At 50.9% G+C, this 22,163-nt stretch overlaps 1 protein-coding gene and 1 pseudogene across 1 annotated transcript; one reads left to right on the top strand and one right to left on the bottom strand.

Annotated features, from left to right (window-relative positions):
- Positions 1-3,096: 3,096 nt before the first annotated feature.
- On the bottom strand, positions 3,097-6,094 carry LOC141736691 (NACHT, LRR and PYD domains-containing protein 3-like; annotated as a pseudogene).
- A 4,572-nt stretch (positions 6,095-10,666) lies between these two features.
- LOC141736690 (olfactory receptor 5B21-like) lies at positions 10,667-20,414 on the top strand. Its single transcript, XM_074571249.1, has 4 exons — positions 10,667-10,895; positions 14,139-14,330; positions 16,435-16,611; positions 19,318-20,414. Exons 1-4 carry the CDS (start codon positions 10,667-10,669, stop codon positions 20,412-20,414), a joined length of 1,695 nt encoding a protein of 564 aa, XP_074427350.1.
- Positions 20,415-22,163: the final 1,749 nt, after the last annotated feature.

Genomic DNA, 22,163 nt, shown 5'->3' with positions numbered 1-22,163 from the left:
CGGGAAATGCCCCAGGCGGCCCTGGGTCCCTCACCCCATGATCTCCAGCCGGCAGGTGGGTTGCTTCAGCCCCTCTCACGGCAGCCGCACCCCAGCATCTCCAAAATAATTATCACCCAGGTGCAGCTCCCGCAGACGTGGGCTGGTGCTGAGCATGGCAGCCAGGTCCCCGCAGCCGGCGCTGGTCAGCTGGCAATGTCGCAGGCTGCAAGGGAGATGCAGGAAAAGGAGCCACAAGACCATCACAGCCACCCGGAGAGATGTAACCACCCACGTGCCTCTCAAAGGGCCTATGCCCACACACCACGGCCAGAAACCCTGCCCACACTCATGGGATCCAGTGCTTGGCCAAGGGCTCGGCGCTGGAGCCACCGCCTGCTCCAAGCCCAGCCCTTGGCCTCCTCTGAACCCATTTCTTTCCAGAAGGGAACAAAGAGCTCTTCTCAGTGCTGCCTAATGGAAGGATAAGAGGCAACAGCCACGAGTCGCAACACAGGAAACTCATTAGACTTCAGATCTCTCTGTCCCCCGTCCCTCCACCATAAGTGTGGTCAAACAATGGAACAAGACCCCGGAGGGACTGTGGGATCCTCATCCTTGGAAACATTCCTAACCCAGTGGACAGGACCCTGAACAACTCATTATGGCAGCCCAGCTTTGAATGTGAAGAAGTCCTACATGACCTCTGGAGGACCCTCCTACCTAAAGTACTTTATGATTCTGGATCTGGGCAAGACCCTGCTGGTTAACTGCCCTTCTGCAAATGGCTGGAGCTGTGGAGAGTCTGGAAAACAGGCCTATTCCTACAATCCTTCAGACCCTGCCTGCCTTCAGGACATACACGTAAGGATGCACTCCTTCAACGGAAAACGTGACAACACTAACTCCCCCTTTGCCAACCCAACCCTTACTGCTGGGCTTGCTCATTCATGGCAGGGTTGCAAAATCCCGCCATGCAAAGGCTGATGTAAAGACCTCCACTGGCCTCTCCAGGACATCCTTCTTCTGCCCAGCTGTTCTTTTCCTGCATGGAAGAGAGGGCAAGCAAGACCATTTTAGTTGTCCAGCCCACCCGCCTGTGTTTTGGGATCCATTTCCTCCCACATTAGCTCCATGCGACCACCCTAGCTTCAGCCATGTCCCATGTCCCAGTACAACAGTGGGGACCTCAAGCTCAGCAGCACTTTCACCCACCCCATCATCGCGGAAGAGCTGCCGTCCCTCTTAGGTGTTATATCCTCTCTCAGCGCACCTCTCTGATGAGCACCATTTGGGAGACACCGCTTCCATCTCCACATCCCAGCTGGCAGAAGCAGCTGCCCAGCCCCAGCCCCACAGAGTGCTGCCCAGGGAAATACCCTGAGGAGCTCCGGGTCTCCCACCACAGTGTCTCCAGGCAGCAGGAGGGATGCTTCAGCCCCTCGCACAGCAGCCGCAGCCCAGTGTCTCCCATCTGCCTGTCTTGCACGTCCAGCTTCTTCAGGCTCCAGCTGGTGCTCAGTGCTGCAGCCAGGTCCCTGCACGCGAGGCTGGTGAGCTGGCACTGCCACAGGCTGCATGGAGACGCACCAAAGAGGGGACGGGGGTTATCAGAGCTGCTGGAACAGACACACCTCTCACAGGGAAAAACCACAGGGGTCGAGTCCAGCCTGGTATTGACAGCTGGTGCCATGAGCAATAGCCCCAGTATAAGGGCAAGAAGCTACCTCAGGAAGGCTGGCTATGGGATACAGCCCGTGAGGGGCTGTATCTGACCAGGTCTGTGGACACTCAGAGCCCCAGCTGGCCCAGAATCCAGGTGGGCATGCTGTTTGGGGGTACCCATTCACCAGCCCCACACATGATCACTGCAACGTGGAGCAGGAAAACAGACCTGTTTTCTCGCACTGCGCTTGCATCTGACTTGCTTGTGCTGTTGAGGCATTCTTCACCACACTTCCTCGGTGTTGGGGAGGGAACTCTGGGATCTCTCTTCCTGACACTGATGGGGAAACAGGTGCAGGGTAGTGCCCAATACTACCACACCTCCTCAAACTCCTCGCCAGTCCCACTGCTGACCTTGGAAGTGCACCTACAGTGCCGTGAAAGAAGACTGTGCTTTGATAGTGCCCAATGCCACAAGAAAGCCTCACCACAATGAGGAGGTTGCACCCCACAGAGGAGAGGGGATAGAGGCAAAAAACATGCTTTTACAGGGGTTATGGTTTTTCCAGTACCAAACTCCTGAAAAGCCTTCTGCAACATGAGACATCTCTTGCCCCGTCTCAGGAGTCCGGGCTCGTTTTCTGCTGTGCTGAGCATCTCTTCCAGCTCACTCAGGACTCGTGGGCACTTGCCTTGCCATACTGCTGAGAGGTGAACAGATCTCTCCTAGCTGGGTACCAGAGCCCTTTTCCCAATCAAGCATAGCACTCTTGTGAGCAGATCTCCACCACAGACTGCCAGCCTGCACGACGCCAACAGAGTCAAGTGCATCAAGGGAGAAGCCTGCAGCTTAACCCCTTCCAGACTCAAACAGGGTGGTCCAAGCTTTTTGCTCTGCTTCTCTGCTAGGTCCCTCTCTGAATCCAAGTCAAACCTTCCAGCCTTTCAGACCAAGGGCTACAGGGAAAGGGGTAGTGAAAAAAAAAAACAGGTTTGCATTTTCAGGAAGTGCAAATGAAAAGGCTTTTAAAAATATCTTTGCAGTGCCTCCCTCTACTAGGGCAATGTGGTGGAGATAAGCACCTGTATTTCCTGCAGAGGAAAAATCACTCTGGCTTGGTCCTTTCCTGGACCTAGAAGAGGCTTTGTAGAGACAGTGGATGGCTACACAGCTCCGCAGGTCCTTTATGGAGCTGCTCACATAAGCAGGTCTCAACTCCATCAGCATGGTCTCCACAACAGCCTTAGTCAATCCGGAATAAAATGAGGAAGGGGTCGGGGGAAGAGTTTTGTTAATAGGAACGTGAGAAGAGTCCCTTCGCTATAATAGCATTAGTTTGACGGGAAAGCAAACTACCATTTTTCTAGCATTTTTAGTTATTAAAAAGGGAGAGAAGACCAACTTAGTGGCTCAAGGAACTTTGTCACTGTGGTGGTCAAACAATACAATACTTACAAACAAGGTCTCTCTGGGGGTCCTGGAATAACCTCATTTTCATGGTCTTCCCATGTAAGGAAGTACCATTCAAGATGAAGGGAGTCCAGTCCCTTCCAGTGTTTGACACAGAAGGAGAAAACCCTTTGATCAGGGTCAGGCTGATGTCTCTCAGAGCAATCCCTGTGAAAGGCTCCAATGCACGGCTCACAAATGTTTCGTCTTGACTCTCGAACAAACAGTGAAATATAATCAAGTCATAAATCACTCTATCAGAACCTGAAGCTACTCCTTGGCTTATCTGAATCCACCTCAGCAAATCTTCCTCAATTTGAGGTGAAGTTTCACATCCAGTTATTTCCTTCAGCTTCTTCTTTAGTTCCTTGTTGAACAGGCCAAACAGGAATCACACCACTATCAAACGTGTTTTACATTCACTCTCATTTTCAAGCACTACCTTTATTGTCTTCTCAGGAGTCCTTGAGTGTCCCCTTGCATCCCCATCATCCCCCAGTGCATAGAACAACACTGCAAAAAACTCTTGAAAACTCAGATGAATGAAGCTGTAGACAGTCACGCACTCCCAATCTTTTCTCAGAACACTCTCATTCATAAAAAGGGAGGAGAGAACTGGGTGATTTAAGACATGTTCCTCAATCTCCTTTTCCTCAAAGAGCATCTCCTGCTTCCAGATTCAATCAGCAGCCAGGCAGCAAAGTCTGCCCAGGAACTTCTTCAGATCCTGCTTCAGATCTTCTTTCCCACGCTTGAGTAATCTGGAAAGGTAGGACACCTACAGCTCTGTGATTGTTGTAGGAGCCTGTGAAAGATCTTTCCCTTCATCAAGTTCTTGTTCAAGAACAGCACAGATGGTCCAACACGCGATGGGTACAAGGCACATGGTAAAAAGAATGTCATTTCTTTTGACAAAGCTAATGGCTTTCCTTGCTTTGTCTTCATCCATGAAGAACTTGTGGAAATATTCCTCCCTCTCAGCTTCCTAAAACCCCAGTATCTCTGCAAAACACTCTGTCTTTAAACACTGCTCCAGGCTTTGAAGAGCTGTTGGTCTTGTGGTGATGAGTAAGGAGGACTCTGAAAGGAGAGTCTTCTCCAATACGCTGCTCAGAATAATTTCCATGGGCTTCTTTTCCTCAGCACTTGAGCATAAATTACATTTTGGTTGTTCCAAGGAAAACCTCATTTCATCAAAGCCATCAACGATGAACAGAAGCTTCTGGGGATTAGCCAGGATGTCTCTAAGTGGTGCCTGTCAATCAGGACAGCAATCTGACATCAAGTCACCCAGACTCAGCATGTCCTCCTGCTAGGAAAGGTTGATCTCTACAGCTTATGTAGAAAGCATAGTCAAACTGCGCATAAAGGGCTCTGTTTGCCCAGTCTAACATGATCTTTCTTGATGTCACCGTCTTTCCAATCCCTGCAGCTCCCACTAGCACAAAGATCTGTGGTATTTGCCCTCTTTTATCAGGCTGAAAAAGAGTTTCCACAGTGATGGTAGGGTCAGCACCTTCCCTACTGGCCTCCTCATGTCTCATGTCAAGAACACAGGACCTTGTGTTCTTGTTCAGTTCTGTTCTGAGTCTTTGCAACCTTCATCAGCTTGGCATATCTGCTGCTTAGAGACATGTTCCCAGCCTGGCGAGTGTTCACCTCTCTAGAAGTGCAGAACTCTCTTGCTGCATGGTCTCTGTACTTCTGCCTGTAATCTACACCAATGAGAAACATGAGCACCACCTTCTAATAAAGGCAAACTTCGCATTAGCCTCTCAAAATTATTCCCACAACACATTCCCAGTATGCAGCACTTGTTCTACACGACGGTTTTAGATTTCCAAAGACCTTTACAATGGCTTGCACTGAGTAACCACCTGAGCAATTCTATCTACCTCTTATTTAGGGAAGGTGGGGGGAACCAGCTCCTCCTCACACGGCTCCATTAAGTTTAACCAAGTAGGGCAGAAGGAACCCAATGGAGGAAGAACACATTAGTGGGAAAGACTGGTGAGTATTTACTTGGAAAACAGTTGCTAAGCATGCTCCTCTTTCCGTAAAGCACCCTGGCTTCTCTACCAAAGCAGGAGAGGACTTACACCTTCGTTTCTCAAATGGAAGACACATGGTTAATGGTGTGTCCCCTGGCCCAAATCAGACTCGGAGAGCAGAGCTCCAGCCAACCTCCACTGCAATAAGCGGGTGATACTGTCGGTTGCTTAGAGAACACCCACTGAATCACCTCTCTTCTTCAGACTCTGACAGAAAAGGAGGATCTGATGTGTCCCTTGTATTCCCTACGTGCACAGATGGCTCTGCACCATTATCTCCTGGCTGAGATAGCCGCGTGTAGCATAGTAGCTTCTGCTGAAATGTCACATACTGTCAGCTGATGTTCCGGGACTGGGAGCTGAAACTGCAAAATGAACATGAGTATTACCATAGCGGTGTGGCAGAGTCCCAGAGACAACACTCAGTGGCAGCGGATCCCTCATGAGCCTGCCCAAAATCCTAGCAGATAAGGCAGAGTTCTGCTACTGGTAGTGCCACACGAGCACTGTGAACGTTCCCTGTCCTCTGCAAATCAACCTGCCTTGACATTGGGAAGGAGCCCCCTCTCCTCCCGGGGAGCCCCAGGTCCCACAGGGGGACATTCTTCCGTCCCAGAGCAGAACAAATTACCTGAGCTGCGGGCCACAACCCACCCCACCTCATCAAGAGGGCACATAGAGCCTCAGAGCAATCGTGGCAGCAGTCCCCAAAATGGGCAAGGGTGGCATTGGCAGGAGGGGGGCCCTGCAGCTTTCCCCCCAGCAAGGAGAGCACTGGCCTCCTCTCCTTCTCCCCTTGCCCTAGGACTTGAAATCTGCTCTCAGCCTTTTGAGGAGGAGCGAGCTTCATGCTTTTTCCAGGGAGCAGGCAGAGAAAAAGAAAGAAAAGCTGTCAGTAACCTCCTGCTTCCTCACCTTCTTCTTCCTTCTGCCTCAGGTGAGCTACCATGTCTCCCTTCCAGCACATGGACGGCCACCTTCATCCACTGCAACCTCTGATCCGCAGCACTTGTGCACGCCCTCAACTGCGTCATCAGTGTGGAGCGGGTCTCAAAACACCAGAGGGTGAAGGGTTAAGGCAAATACCCCAAACCCACAGACCTAGCAGGGCAATTGTCACTTGCCTGGCACATAAATATTTCTTGAGAGACGTATGCAGCCATCTGGCCAACCCTGGATAAGCTCAGACCAACAAAAAAGAAAATAAAGAAAAAGAAGGAAGAAAAAACTCTTCTGTCAAGGAAGGAGTAAAAAAGTGCAAAAAGGGAAGTGGTTTGGGGAAATCAGTTCCAATGGTCTGTATCCCCCCAACCACATGTGCTGGGGGGGTGTGTGTGTATTCACTAGCAAACTTCAGGAGCAGGGGGGCCTCGGGTCCAGGCTGGGGTCTCAGGTGGGCAGGAGTCGGTGCTGGTAGCTGGGGGGACCCGTGGGTGTTGGGTGCCCGTGGGACGGGGGTGCGAATGCTGCCTGTGTGGAGCAGCAGCACCGAGCTGGACCCATGGGGTAGGTCAGGGACCCATGGGGTGGGTTAGAGGGCTGGGGTCCGGGCAGGGGTCCCGGGTGGCAGAGGCGCCATGCTGGTGCTCAGGGTCCCAAGCGTGCCCGTGTGCCTGCAGGAGCGACCGTCTGCTGGTGCTGGCCCCGGAGGAGGAGGGGACATGGCTGCAGGTGCTGGTGTGTGATGGGGGTCCTGTGTGCGGGTGCTGCTGGCGGCAGTGTCTTGGCTGTGTCAGGCTGTGTGACCAGCCATGTCTGTGTCCTCTCTGTGTCCTGTGTCCGTGTGTGTCTCTGGGAGACGTGCTCAGCTTCGCTGCTGGTTGAAGCAGCAAAGGGGAAAGCAGCAGCCCTGTCCCTCGTCCTGGGCAGAGACCCTGGGTCCCTTGGCACTGGGACGACCTGGCTACAGTGGCCAGGCAGGAGGCAGCCACTCCTGACATCCCTTAACAGTTTCACAGTTGGCAGGATCTGGTCCAGCCGTGAGCATTCCCGAGATTACTTCGTTACTTGTCTATAATGATTATGTGATGGGGGACTGATCCCTTGCTAATGTGCCCACAATGATATACTTGTAACCAAACTGTTAGAAGGTTTCTCCCTTTGTAGAGCACTCTCAGCATCTTCCACAGAGGGACGACATCGGCACTGCGAGGAGCTGCAGGGGCTTCATCCAGGCAGCTCCGTAGCACTCTCCTGCCCGACGGCCTGGAAGCTGCAGAGACTTGATTTTACACTGTTTGAGGGCTTGGGGACTTTTGCTCTTTTCTAGGCAACAGACAAGTCAAGCTGCTGAACTACAGCTTTTTAATGATGAAGGAAGAACAGTAATGTTTATTGAGAGCTTGCTCGCCATCATGTTATTGATAAATAGGTAGATAAACAGGGTACAAACAGGCAAATTTAACCTGCAGCCAGGCAATATGTAAAAGTATTGCTCAATATTTGCAGCGCGATTACCGGGATCTGGGGAGAAATCAAACACATAAGTTAAATGCTGTGAGTTTGTTTTATAGCCTCGGTGCTGTGATGGTCATGTCACAGTGAGCAGGAGGGCAGTTGTGCCTGTGTCCCCATGGTGTCACAGTGAGCAGGAGGGCACCAGTGGCTTGTGTCCCCGTGGTGTCGCAGCAGGCAGGAAGGCAGTGGTGGTTGTGTCCTGTTCATGTCACAGCAGGCAGGAGGGCAGAGGTGGCTGCATCTCCATGGTGTCACAGCAGGCAGGAGGGCAGCAATGTTTGCGTCCCCGTGGTGTCGCAGCAGGCAGGTGGGCAGTGGTGGCTGTGTCCCTGTGGTGTCACAGCAGGCAGAAGGGCAGTGGTGGCTGTGTCCCCGTGGTGTCACAGTGGGCAGGAGGGCAGCGGTGGCTCTGCGCTGAGGGAGGGGTGGCCCCCGCATCCTGGGACTGGGGTCCCATGCTGGAGACTCACTTCATTCTGCTCCCCCTCAGAGCCAATGGAGCAGCACCCAGAGGAGATACCCCCGTGCTCATGGACAGGGTTTTGGGAGCGCTCACCAGTGTCCGTGGCTGCACCCACCATGAAGATAAAGCCCTCAACGCCAAGGAGGAGGGTGAAAACTGAGCAAGCCCCCAACATGGGGGCATCACTGGATGTTGGGGTGCTCTGCATGCATCTGTGAGTAGTGGCAGAGGGAGCCAGGAGCCCCTTTGGCCACAGGGAAGGGTCTGTCCTCCCCTTACCCATGGGCCTGGGGTCGAGGTGAGTGGCTGCCTGGGAGCATGAGGGTGACGGGACAAAAGGGCCCAGGAGTGGAGAGGAGAAGGCAAGGGCAGGATGGGGAGGGGGCTTCTGGGGTCAAGAAAGGAGCTCTGATCTTTGGGTCAGTGGAGCACTGTTAGGAGCCAAGCAGAGCCCAAAGCTGAGCCTCTTTCACCCTTCCAGTTCTCTCCCCCATCCCACTGGGGAGGGAGTGAGTGTGTGGCTGCATAGTGCTTAGCTGCTTACCAGAGTTAAAGTATGACAGGCTCCAATTCAATTCCAGCCCCTCCTCAAGCTCTTACTCTCCTCTGGCCCATGCTCAGACACCAACTCGGCTATCGGCCCTGCTCAACCTTCAACTCAAATGCAGCCCCTGCTCAAGCTCTTACTCAGCTCCAGCCCATGCTCTGGCCCCTTCTTGGGCTTCGACATCTCTACTGGTTCATGATGCCACTCAACTGAAGTCCCTCCTTGGGCTCCCACAAGCTGCTGCCACTCCTTGCTGTGCACTCAGCTCTGTAGTCCTTGGGCTCCAACTCTGTGCCAGCCTCTGCTCTGGCTGCTACAACCTTCAGCCCCTATTTGGTCAGCCACTGGTCTTTGATCTGTCTCAGACAGTACTCATTCAAGATTGTTACCAGAGTTTAGGGGCTGGAGCAAAGCTGGTGAAATGTCCAGAGACAAGTGGATGCCACAACAGATGCCAGCTCTGAATGGCCATCAAAGCAGGAACTGGAGCTAAGGAGGTAATAGCTCCCCAAGGAAGATGCAGAGACAGTTACCTGCTCTATCTCTTGTATTTAGAGCAGGTGCAGTAGTGCTGTGGATGCCTAAACAGGGGCCAGAGACAAGCTGGAGCCCCAGCAGGGGCGAGAGCTGAGTAGGGGCTTGAACAGGGTCTGGGGCTTAGTTGGAGACCAGTAGGTTCCAGATCCAAGTAGCCTACTTGGACAGATACTTGGCTCTTCATCCTACTGCAGGTGCTTCTCAAATCAAGACCCTGTTCAAGACATTGCACCCATTTTCAAAAAGGGCAAGAAGGAGCAGCCGTGGAATGACAGGCTGGTCAGCCTTATCTCAGCCCCTTGGAAGCTGATGGAGCAAAACCATTTGTTTGATTCCTTTGCCTACATCCAGCAGCCGTTAGCGTCCAAGATGCCCTGGGGTAGCTGAAGTATCAGTATGCTGCTTGGAAACCTGACCCAGCACCTATGGGAGCTCTTCTGAAGCATTAGCTGGTCACCAGTTAAAGTATTTCCAAACACCTCATTTGAGACAACTTCCTTCTCTCCATTAAAGCAAAGTCTAGACTAGTTGATTAGAGATGGATATCTGCACTGAGGTATCTGGTGTTTGAGGAGACCTGTCTCCTCCCTTTCTTCACCAAAAATGGAGTCCCATATCATTAAGCCAACGGGAGTGTGCAAATCTGGCCACACAAAAATGATGTTTCACTGAAGTTGGTCGCCCTGCTTCCCAGTATCAGGTAAAAGATACTGTGAAGAACCCAGCTGGCTGACTCACTCTTTAGTGAGTTGTGGAATGCACACTGCTGGGACGGGAGCGTTTTTAGGGCACAGGTCTCTGCAAGAAGCAAAATGCTCTTTTTTTTAATGATGCAGTCCTGACTATAACAGAAATGTTTTGAAAATGTCAAGAAAAATGAAAAAATCAAGAAGGATAAGGGGTTGGGGCTTTGAGCAACAGAGAAGAGCCAGGAACTGCTGGTGTATTTGGAACCAACAGGGAAACACCTGTGAAATGCCTCAAAGGAATTAGGGTGTGTTCCTCTAAAAAGGTGTCATCGTCAATAGGCCAGCAGAAGTGCCTCTGTAGGCACCCTGCACACAGCCCGGATAACAAGCAGGAGAATCTGGAAGCCACCGTGCATCTAAAAAGCTACAATCTAATCAGTGAAACATGGTGGGATGAATCACACGACTGGAGCATTGCAAATTATTCAGAAGTGACAGTCAAGAGAGGGTGGGTTGGGGGCATTACCCTCTTTGTAAAAAATGGATTGACTGCCCAGAGCTGCCAGAGAAAAGAACGAGGAACAGGTTGAGAGCTTCTGGGTAAAAACTAGGGACCAAGATAACAAAGGAAACCTCGTGGTTGGTGTTTACTACAGGTCCCCTGACTAGGAAAAACCTGTAGATGAAGCATTCTTCAACTACAGGAAGCATCACACTTGCAGGCTCTGATCCTGCTGGGGGACTCCACTCATCCTGACATCTGCTGGAAAAGCAGCACAGAAGATATAAGCAGTCTTGAAGAGAGTTGAAGATAATTTCTTGATCTAGATGACAGACAGTCCCATCAGAGCAGAAGCATTACCGGACCTGTTGCTTACCAACAAAGATGAACTAATTAGAGATGTCAAGACTGGTGGCAGCCTGGACTACAGTGATCAAACCCTGGTGGAATTCACAGTCTTGAGGGATATGGGCTTGGTGAAGAGCAGAGTCAGGACCCTGAATTTTAAGACAGCAGATGGGACCCCCTGGGAAACTGCCCTCAGGGACAAAGGAAGTGAACGGCCGCTGGCAGCTCTTGAAGGACATTTTTCAGAGCACAAGAGCTCCCCCCGGTGCCCAGCCCGTGGCCAGCACTGCTTCTATCGTGCTCTGGGGTCTGCCAGGGTCTGGACTGGGAGAGGAACCAGGCAGGATTGACTATTCACCTAATACAGGCACTGAAGCCCAGAAGGAGAATGAAGCTGATCACATCTCAAAGAACAGACCTCACCTGCTCTGTGATCAATGGCCAGGTCTGGAAATGGCTGATATAAGGGCTTGGGTTTGGAAGGAGCGTCCGGGGCAGTCTCTTTGCCTGTTCAAACAACAAGAAGCTGGGCTGGATCTTTGAAGTCAGGGATCATGTTTGAGGACCCCTATGGGTATGACAATGCTCTACAGGGCCCCAGAACCTCCTCCACATGCTCCCTTCTCCTGTGGGGCTCCCAGATGCTGCCAGCCCTGCAAAGGGTTCAGGAGAGGACTTGTCCTCCCTGTGGCCTGGCTGAGGAACTTCGTCCCAGCGGTGTCATTGGTTATTTTACACCTCTATCTCCTATGGAAAAAGTGCTGGGAGCAACGGCGATTGGAAGGGTTGAGGTCATCCACTTCGGGCCTAAGCAGGCTGACCTGTGCAGCAGAGGAAAGATTAAAAAGTTCTCAGGGAGGTTTTAGAGTTAGTGCTGCTATCGCTAATAACAGTAATGGTGGAATGTACATCTTCTTCATTAGATAACCAAAGTTATCTAATTTTAGTCTTGTCAGCCATTCTTACCTTAAAAATAATAAATAAATAAATAAATGCTGTAACTTCAATATTTAGCTTCTTGCATGGGATTTTTAGAATAATGCCTTTTCTCTTGGTATTATTTGTTTGGTATCAAGCAATGTCTACACCTGACAGCATTTCTCTCAGAATTGCCAGGTTTATTCTCTGAGTTGTTTGTTTTGGTTTTTTAAACATAAAAGGTGAAGCGACAGGTCCAGGTGGTGTAAAAACACAAGGGAGAGAGCCAGCCAAATCATCCTGGGGTGAGCAGGATGCCAACTGATACACAGGAGCCCAGGCCACAGCCATGTTGCTGCCGTGCTTCTACAGCCAAGAGCAGAGGGTGCCCATCACGTAGGGGCCACGGCTGGGCAGCTGGGAGGGGAGACTCTTCAGTAGGTGTTAGATATTTGTAAGGGTTTGGGATTCAGCCTCCCTAACTATAAGGCCTGGACTAAGTCACTCAAAGTGAATAATTTACATTTACGTGGTTATTTCTCAAAGACACCATGTGTGGTTCACTGTTTCTTTATCTTGGCTAACAAGTTTTGTCATTTTTGCTCTTCTTATTCTCTGTGGCTTGTGAAGAGCCCACTCTGGTCCAGGGGAAAAGTATGTGGAGGAAGAAGCGGCGGAGAGGAACTGTTATGGACTGACTGAAACCCTCCATTCCCCATCCCACTGCGCTGCTCAGCAGGGAGGAAGTAGAGGAGTCTGGAATGAAGAGTGAGGTTGTGTCTTGGGAAAAGAAAGGGGTGGGGACAAGGTGTTTTAGTTTTCTCTTTGTTTCTCACCACCCAACTCTATTTCTGTGGGCAACAAATTAAATTAATTTTCACCAAGTCAATTCTATTTTGCCCATGATGATAACTGGCAAGTAATCTCCCTTTTAACTCCACCCATAAGATCTTTTCCATCTTATTTTCTTGTCCTGTTTGAGGAGGGATAGTGAGAGAGCAGCTAGGTTAGTGTCTGGCAGCTGGCCAGGGTCAACCAAATACAGGCTGCCACTGGCTGCACTAGAACATGATTCCTCTGCACAATTTTTGGTCTAGGACATTCTCAAGCAGATCTCACTCACCCTGAGATGTCTGCATGGCAAACTTTTCCACCTTACTTAGCCATGCCAGGCTCCTGTTCTGGCGGAAGGGTTCTTACAGGCAGCCGAACAGCCACATTTCTCTGATTGTTTCCAGACGTGTCTTCTGGAATGTCATGTCTCTGTTCCTGGAGGGCTCAGGTTTTATTGGGGCAGATCTACCAGCCCCTGCGCCTTGGAGGTATTTCAGAGACTTCCAGTGAAAGCAGAAACGCACACTGAGGTCAAATTCCTGCCAGTCTCCAGCATCCGCACTGGCTACCTCCCCTTTGACTGTAGTGTCACTTCAAAAACCTGTTTCCCGCACCTACTTTTATTCACACCCCCTATATTTAGGAGGACCCCACATCAAAGCAGGTGGATGTGCCCTGAAGGAAGCTGCAGTCTGTGGAGAACCCACGCTGGAGTAGGCTCCTGGTAGGTCTTGTGACCCCATGGGGGACCCACGCTGGAGCAGTTCATGAAGAACTGCAGCCTGTGGGAAGGACCCACATTGGAGAAAGTCATGAAGGACTGTCTCCCATGGGTGGGACCCCACGCTGGAGCAGGGGAAGAGTGTGAGGAGGAAGGAGCAGTAGAGATTGTGTTATAAAGGAAGGAGCAGCAGATGAAGTGTCATAAACTGATGGCAACCCCATTCCCCATCCCCCTGCACTGGGAAGGAGGTAGAGAAGTCAGGAGTGAAGTTGAGCCTGGGAAGAAGGGAGGGATAGGGGGAAAGTGTTTTTAGATTTGTTCTTATTTCTCATTATCCTGCTCTGTTTAATTAGCAATACATTAAAATAATTTCCCCAAGTCAAGTTTTTTCAGCCCATAAGGGTAATTGGTGAGTGATCTCCCTGTCCTTAACTTAACTGAGGAGCTTTTTGTCATATTTTCTCCTCCTGTCCTGTGGAGGAGGGAGAGCGATAGGGTGGCTTGGTGGGCACCTGGGGGCAAACCAGTCAGTCCACCACAGTAGAAATGACAAATAGAGTTGTTTTCTTGTAAGAAAGCTCTATAATAGCTTGAATGACTCAAAGAGAGACACTCTCTTCTGTGGACAGTGTCTGCTCAGCGTGCTGCACGTGAGTTGGAGTCATGTTTGATACTGCACCACTCCAGGTTCCCAGCACCTGAAGGGATGTAAGATTATCTGTGTTCTCTTATTCTTCTGATAGCTCTGAGAAATAGGATTGTGAATGACACCTAACAGAGTCTGGGTGCCTTTGTTACTGGGATCACAATGAATCCTCACCTCCTGCTGGAAATGTTCAAGGCTAAGCCTGGCAGGGACCTGGACAACCAAATCTCTGTTCATGCTTACAACAGTGTGCTGGGACAGAGGATCTCCAGAGGCCCCATTCCAGCGGGAACTCATTTATGAGCCATTGTTTGTCTTGGTATTGTAGGAGGTTTGGAAGTCACTCGTTCAGGCCAAATCCTCAGTCCAAATCCAAGATGGGACGATGGGCGAACCCAAGAAAAGCAACTTGAGGTGCTGAGGATCATCTTTGCAAAGATAGTTACAGAAGAAGCACCTCTTCTCCTCAGCTTTGGTGGAAGGATCCCCATGGAGGTGTCAACCATGCTCGAGTGCCTTAGTGGGCTGGTTTTGGCTGGGATAGACTTAATTTTCTTGACAGTAGCTATTATGGGGCTATGTTTTGTATTTGTGCTGAAAACGGTGTTGGTAATACAGGGATGTTTTCACTCATGTGTAAGCTGAGCACTGCTTACAGAGAGTCAAGGACTTTTCAGCTTCTTATACTGCCCTGCCAGCGAGGAGCCTGGGAGTGCACAAGAAGACAGGACAGGACACAGCTGGGACAGCTGACCAGCCTACCCCAACTGATCAAAGAGATATTCCATGCCATGTGATGTCATGCTCAGCCTATAAAGCTGGGGTAAGGAGAAGGAAGCGGGGGTGTATGGAGTTAACGGCATTTGTCTTCCCAAGTAACCGTTGCATGTGATGGAGCTCTGCTTTCTTGAAGATGGCTGAACACCTGCCTGCCAATGGGAAGTAGTGAATGAATTTCTTGGTTTGCTTTGCTTGCATGTGTGGCTTTTGTTTTACCTATTGAGCTATCTTTATCTCAATCCATAAGTTTTCTCATTTTCACTCTTTGGACTCTCTCCCCCATGCCACTGAGGTGCGTGTGAGCGAGCGGATGTGTAGTGCTTAGATGATGGCTGGGGTTAAACCACAAAGCTTTTGCTTTCCTTGCAAATCTGGCTGGTGGCCATGACTGTGGATATGCTGCCTTCTGTGCTTACTGGGGCTGCTCAGAGCCACTGTTCCACCATCCTGCCCTCTTGGGCTGCTCTTCTCATCTGTTGGAACCGTCGGGCTCCTTGGAAGTCATGGTGATGCATTCAGAGAGACAAGATGGACAGAGACTAAAATCTCTTGCTCACTGAGGGTGAACCTGTAATTCAAGGGAAAGTTGTTCTTCCCTCTAGACAGGGTATCTTCTCCTTGCAGTCCAGGGAGCAAGCATACAGGGAGCCACAAGTGGACATGTTTTCAAGAGTTTCCAGAAAAGTCTTGTGAGAGCCTCATATTACCTGGAGAATACAGAAGCACGGGTACACCTCTGACCATAAAGTTGAGTGAACTCAATCCCTCCTGTTCACAGAATCATAGAATGGTTCGGGTTAGAAGGGGCCTTAAAGATCATCTAGTTCCACCCCCCTGCCCTGGGCAGGGACGCCTCCCACTAGACCAGGTTGCTCAGAGCCCCGTCCCACCTGGCCTTGAACACCTCCAGGGATGGGGCAGCCACAGCTTCTCTGGGCAACCTGGGCTAGGGGCTTACCACCCTCACAGCAAAGAATTTCTTCCTAATCTAAGTCTCCCTTCTTTCAGTTTAAAACTGTTACCCTTCGTCCTATCGCTCCATTCCCGGATAAAGAGTCCCTCCCCATCTTTCCTGTAGGCTTCATTTAGGTACTGGAAGGCTGTTCCTGCACTTCAGGCTCCTGTCTCCAGCCATGCCCAGGAGGCTGGAAGGTTGACATTTCCTCTAGGTTGGAAGGGCAACTGGTAGGATGCCTGGACATCTGTCCTCCTTCTGGTGAGTCAAATGAGGGGACAAGGTCTGGTGATGGACAGCACTGGACCAAGAAGTACAGACCAGTTGTGGTGATGGCTGCAGGGGTCAGCCAAGAGCCCAGTCAGTACTCAGTAGGTCAGTCATAATGGGACAGGTTTGAGGTGGGTTGTGAAAGGCAAGTCAGGAGGTTGGGATCAGGGCCAAGTCAGTGAGGAATGAGACCAGGTGGGACCGTACCTGCAAGAGGGAAAGGGCAAGGGGAAAACCTGAGCTGAAAAGCAAGTGTCTGAGTGGGGATTGGCCTCTCTGTGGGACCTCTCTATGGGGCTGGCCCTGGGCCCACACAACCCACTGCCCCCAGGTGGGACAAAGGCATCTGCCTCAGGGCCCTTTGCAGTCTGGACTCTATGGGGCACCAGCTGAGTAAAGGAGGCCCTTTCAGGGATTTTTTTCATGCTTCTTCCTTAATGGAAAGTGTCCAACAGCTTGGGGTGAGAGGACCTCATTTCCCATGTTCAGTTATTCCCTGTGCTGAGAGGTTGAAAAAAGAAATCTCAGTTCCAGAAATATCCTTAAGTGAAAATATGTCATGCCATGTTTGGGGAGCAGAGAGGTCCAGCTTCTAAGGGATGGAGAACTGTGAACCCAGCACAGGAGCACAGCCACCAGGGCAGGGATCTACCTAGCAAGAGGACTGGGGCAGGCCTGGAGATGGCGGCCTGGGTCAACTGGGAGTCCAGATCATCAGATGGCTTTGTGGTGATGCAGCAGGATCAAGATCAAGACAGGAGCACAGATGAGCAAATCAGGATTAGATTCAATGAGGGTAATGAGGGTCAAAGAGAGGCCAGTACTCAACAGGCAGGTCCACAGGGACAAGGCAGGTCCCAGGTCCTGTTATTGCCCTTGGGGCCCTGACATCAGCAGGACTGGGAGCAGCTCTGTGGAAAGGCCCTTGGTGCTGTGGTGCACAGCAAGGTGGCTGTTAGCCATTTGTGTGCTCAAGCAGCGAGGAGTGCACACAGCACTGAGGGCTGCATGAAGAGGAACATGGCCTGGAGGTGACGAGACATGATCCTTGTTCTCCAGTCAGCACCTCAGAGAACATAACATCCCTTCATCCTATCACGCTCCAGGCCCTTGTGCCTCAGGGAGAGGTTCGGAGGCCCTCTTCCAACAGGGAACAGAGCCTGTCACCTGAGGAGGACTCAACCCATCCAACAGGGCAAGTCTCTGTGGCTGGAGAAAATGCTCCTGGCTCTGGCTCTGCCTCTTCCTCCCTACTGGCCACTGGAGCAAGCTGGAGGGACCAGCTCAGGCCACCAGGGCTGTATTAGTCTAAAAGTCAATGACAGCGCAGTCATCTGTGAGGAGAGGGGCTGAATACCATTTCTGGGATCCCATCATGTCTTGTGTTCCCGATAACCAAGTTCAGACATGCCCGTGCTCACTGCTCTGCCTCACTTTCCCTTTTTGAAAGAGCAGGTTTCAAGTCTACCCTAGAGATTTTAGGGGAGCTCAGCCCTTTCTTGAGATGGGAACGCGGTTCCTACCAGCTCAGAGCTGTCATTCCACCAGGGAATCAATTATATTCTGTTTATTAAGAGTAATCCTTAGGGAGAGCTGAGACACAGAGAAAAAAAACATGTGGGAGACTGAACACTGCTCTAAACCCCAGGACACACTGGAGAACAGGAGCATTTGGGTGCTGCTGAAAAGTCACTGCAGGAGCTGCTGGGGGAAGACAGCAAGGGCAGAGACAGGTTTTTGACAGGGCTGAGACACTCTGGTTTGCAGAGAGCCCAGGGAAAGGAACAGCATGGTGGAGAAAAAGCAGAGAGTGAGACCCTGACCTCAGTCCTCATTTCCAGACACTGTCAGCACAGAATTCACCCCTTCATGCTGAGGTAGGTGCTGAAGATGCTGAGGGTGGAAGGGTGGAATCATTCTATGATTCTATGATTCTTAGATTCTAAGTAAAGTCTGGGTGTTGTTGATGAAACTGCTGGATCTTTCAAAAGAAGAAACTTGTAAGGGGAGAACAGGGTCCTGTCCTTTCCTGCATGTCTTCCAACCCCAGCCCCCTCCTTCCCCCAGAGACCCTGAGTCCAGGCACCATGGACCAGAGAAGCTTGGGAGGAGCTGGTGGTGCTGGGTTACAGCTGGGCTGGGGTGTGTTTGACCATCCCTGGGCACTCACTGCCTTGGCTGGGATGGCAGACGTGTCTGGGCAGGGTGTTTTCAGCCAGACTGCCTGTGACCTTCATTTTGCCACACAAATTGCTGCTTTGTTTCTGTTTTTTTTTTTTACTTTTTCTCTGATTGTATGATGATCATGTAGGTTTTGATCTACAGTGGTCATGTTTCTCACTTCTAGTCTGTGAGGAGGGCTGGAGACATTAGTGACTCTGCAGTGACTCTAGTAACCTCTCCTAATGGTGTCTGTCATCATCACCTGCAGAAGCAATTCATCCAGACCAGGAGATGGGATTTCAAGGGATCCCTCTTCCAGGGAGTGCTGAGCAGAAGGATGTTTCTCAGGCATGGACTTCCCCTGGCTGCACTCTCAGGCATGTTCTGTGCACTTTTACACGCCCCCGACCCTGCTCTTGTGCCACCTCACCCCCAGGCACCCTGGGGACACCCTTGCCAGTGCCCAGCAATGCTGGGCAGTGAGCCCTGTGAGCACAGATGGCTGGGATGACCTCATGAGGTCCTGCTACTGGTCTGGGATGTGTAGGGAGGCAGCCCCAAAGCCCTCAGGAACCACCAACGAAGAGGGAAAGACATGACTGAAATGATCCTCCCTGTCCCTTTCCCTTCCTTCCTGCACAGTCTCTCCTGTTTCCCGATTCTCTCAGTTATGGTTTTCCTCCTGTTTAGTTTTTCAACTTCTGTACCAGTTTTTCCTCCATGGTTTGATACACAAAGTGATTTTAGGCATCCTCTCAGAGAGTCCCACAGCATCGACAGCCCCACCCTGCTGTTTCTCCAAGGCAGGAATTCCAGACTCAGTTTGCCAGTGGAAGTGATTGTTCTGGGTCAGTGTGGGAAGTAAGTGGCTTTGGGGGGACTCCTACATGAAGTGCTGGGACCACTTGCTTTGTGCAGCGTCCATCCTCTTCTTCGGAGGGAGAAGGGTCTCTGGTGTCGCATAGTTCACACAAAGGACTTTCAGAGTGAAAGGAGTGTGTTATATCCAATACCTTTCTCTCTCCTGAGAGCAGAAGGACCTCTGTCCTTGATACCTAAACTGGGTCTTCCTGGGAGCAAATTTGGGCACACGAAGGAAAGCTCTCTCAGAGAGACCAAGTGCACGTTTTGGTTTTGTTCTGTAGCGAGAAACATGCAGCTCTACAGGGCAGCTCAACTCCTTGGTATGAGGAGGCCTCTGGAAGAAACGGTTTCGCTGCTGTCTCTAGGCACAGAGTCCACAGAGTCAATGTGAAGAGATTTCTTTAAAAAAATCTTTTTAAAAGTAAAGACAGAAATACACATTCCTTCTTGGTGCTCCTCTTCTTGGGAACTGCAGAAATAAAAGAGAAACACCACAGCATGGATGGAGGGCAGTGGGTCAATGGGACACCACCAGTGGAGTTCCTGCTGCTGGGAATGAGTGATGATCCCTCTCTCCAGACACTGCCCTTCATCCTTTCACTTGTCATCTACACTGTGACTGTCTTTGGGAACATCCTCATTGTTGTGCTGGTGATGGCAGATCAGCATCTGCGCACCCCCATGTACTTCTTCCTGGACAATCTGTCCTCCTTGGAGATCTGCTACAGCTCCACCATCTTGTCCCGGCTGCTGGCCAGCTTCCTGACTGGGGACAAGACCATCTCTGCTCATGGCTGTATGGCTCAGTTCTACTTTTTTTCCAGTTCTGCTGGTACTGAGTGTTACCTGCTGGCAGCCATGCCCTATGATCGGTACTTGGCCATCTGCCAGCCCTTACTCTATGCAAGCCACATGACCTGGAAGGTGAGTCTCCAGTTGGCAGCTGCGTCTTGGCTGGGGGGATTGCTGCTGTTTGCAGTACTCATCTTCCTCTTATTTCAGTTGAAGTTCTACAGCCCCAAGGCAATTGACCACTTCTGTGATTTTACTCTGTTGATGGAGCTCTCCTGCAGTGACACCAACGTGCTTACAGGGGCCGCTTTAATCTTTGTCTTCTTGGATGCAGTATTCCCTTTTCTGTTCACACTGGCCTCCTATGTGTTTATCATAGCTGCCATCCTGAGGATCCCGTCCCATCAGGGCAGGCAAAAAGCCTTCTCCACCTGTTCCTCTCACCTTACTGTCGTCACTCTCTTCTATGGCACTCTTATCATTGTCTACATGCTGCCCAGGACAACTCCACCGAGGCAGCTCAACAAAGTATTCTCCTTTTTCTACACTGTCCTCACCCCCCTGATTAATGCCCTCATCTCCAGTTTGAGGAACAGGGAGGTCAGGGAGGCCCTCTGGAAGGTGCTCAGGAAAGCAAAGGCCTGCACCCAGAACTCCTGGCGTGAGGGTGACAGTAGGAACAAACCACTTGCAAGTCTTTCACAAGGGCAAGTGCTGAATACTGGGCGCACCTCCAGAAGTGTGTGCCACTGCACCTACTTGAAACTAGCGCAGGGGTGAAAGAGAAGAGTTCTCATAAATAAATACTCTTGTAGAGGACAGACTGTGAAAAATGCAATGGGTTCGCCTTTCCCTTCATGATAAATGGTTTGGTGACCTTATTTGTGTGAACTTCTTAAATGACAGTTCTCCTTTACTGAGAAAGTAGAAGACCAAATTTGGGACAACATCCGAGTATCATCCAGACAAGCATGAGGGCATATCATTCCCTCCTCTGTTCCCTGAGGGGTCAACAAGCCCCTGCCCCAGCTGCACTCCTCTGGCTCCAGCTGTACCTTTGTTCTTTTCTCTTCACCTTTCTGGTAGGGAAATAGGGACAGCCTGATCCTAGCTTCTTCACCTTGAAGGATCAGGCTTTCCTTCTCAGCCATATTTCTCCACTGGAAAGCCCTGATTCAGCCTTCCTCCAGAGCCCAGGGACAGGAGTGGGCTTGGGGTCTGGATTCCCACAGATCTCGATTGCTTCAGTCCCCTTTGGGATGGGAGCCTTTGCCACCAGCACACACAGCTGACTCCTCTTCAGCTTCCTCACCAAGAGCCCTGTGGCCTCTTCTGCAAAGCTGTTCTCTGATCACTTGGCCCCTAGCTGACGCTTTGCACGGGGCTTTTGGGTTTACTGCACCCCAATGTGCAGGACTCTGCCCCTGCCTTGGCTGGATTTCAGGATGCTCCTGAAAGTCCCATTCTGCAGCATGTCATATAATAGAATCATATAATCATTTTGGTTGGAAGAGACCTTTAAGATCATCAAGTCCAACCACTAACCTAGCACTGCCAAGTTACCCCTAAACCATGTCCCTTAGCACTACATTTACATGTCTTTTAAATACTTCCAGGGATGGCGACTCAACCACTTCCCTGGGCAGCCTGTTCCAATGTTTGATAACCCTTTCAGTGAAGACATTTTTCCTTATATCCAGTCTAAACCTCCCCTGGTGCAACTTGAGACTGTTCCCTCTTGTCCTATCGCCTGTTACTGACCAACCCCCACCTCGCGACAACCTCCTTTCAGGTCGATGTAGAGAGCAGTAAGGTCTCTCCTCAGGCTCTTTTTCTCCAGGCTGAACAACCCAAGTTGGCTCAGATGCTTTTCAGAAGACTTGTGCTCTAGACCCCTCACCAGCTTCGTTGCCCTTCTTTGGATACGCTCCAGCACCTCAATGTCTTTCTTGTGGTGAGGCGCCCAAAACTGCACACAATATTTGAGGCGCGGCCTCACCAGTGCCGAGTCCAGGGGGACCATCACTGCCCTAGTCCTGCTGGCCACACTATTTCTAATACAAGTCAAGATGCAATTGGCCACCTTGGCCACCTGGACACACTGCTGGCTTATATTCATCCAACTGTCAACCAACACCCGCAGGTCCTTTTCCGCCGGGCAGCTCTCCAGCCACTCTGCCCCTGGCCTGAGGCGTTCATGGGGTTGGTGTGACCCAAGTGCAGGACCCGGCACTTGGCCTTGTTGAACCTCATTCCATTGCCTGGGTCCATCGATCCAGGACGGCTGTAGAGCCTTCCTACCTCAAGCAGATCAACATCCCTCCCAACTTGGTGTCGTCTGCAAACTTACTGAGGGTGCACTGAATCCCCTTGTCCAGACTGTTGATAACGATATTAAAGAGAACCGGCCCCAATACTGAGCCCTGGGGAACACCACTTATGACCAGCTGCCAACTGGATTTAACCCTGTTCACTACAACTCTGGGCCATCCAGCCAGTTTTTCACCCAGTGAAGTGTACTCACATCCA

Source organism: Larus michahellis, assembly GCF_964199755.1.
Source record: "Larus michahellis chromosome W unlocalized genomic scaffold, bLarMic1.1 SUPER_W_unloc_1, whole genome shotgun sequence".
NCBI lineage: Eukaryota > Metazoa > Chordata > Aves > Charadriiformes > Laridae > Larus > Larus michahellis.
The sequence above is the reverse complement of the archived record's forward strand: the minus strand, read 5'-3'. Positions and strand labels throughout refer to the sequence as shown.

Coding starts and splice junctions, on each gene's coding strand:
- LOC141736690 (XM_074571249.1), top strand. CDS start 10,667: ATGACAGACAGTCCCATCAGAGCAGAAGCATTACCGGACCTGTTGCTT. Junction 10,896..14,138: donor TGCCCTCAGGGACAAAGGAA/GTGAACGGCCGC, acceptor TTGGTATTGTAG/GAGGTTTGGAAGTCACTCGT. Junction 14,331..16,434: donor AACCATGCTCGAGTGCCTTA/GTGGGCTGGTTT, acceptor CTGTGAACCCAG/CACAGGAGCACAGCCACCAG.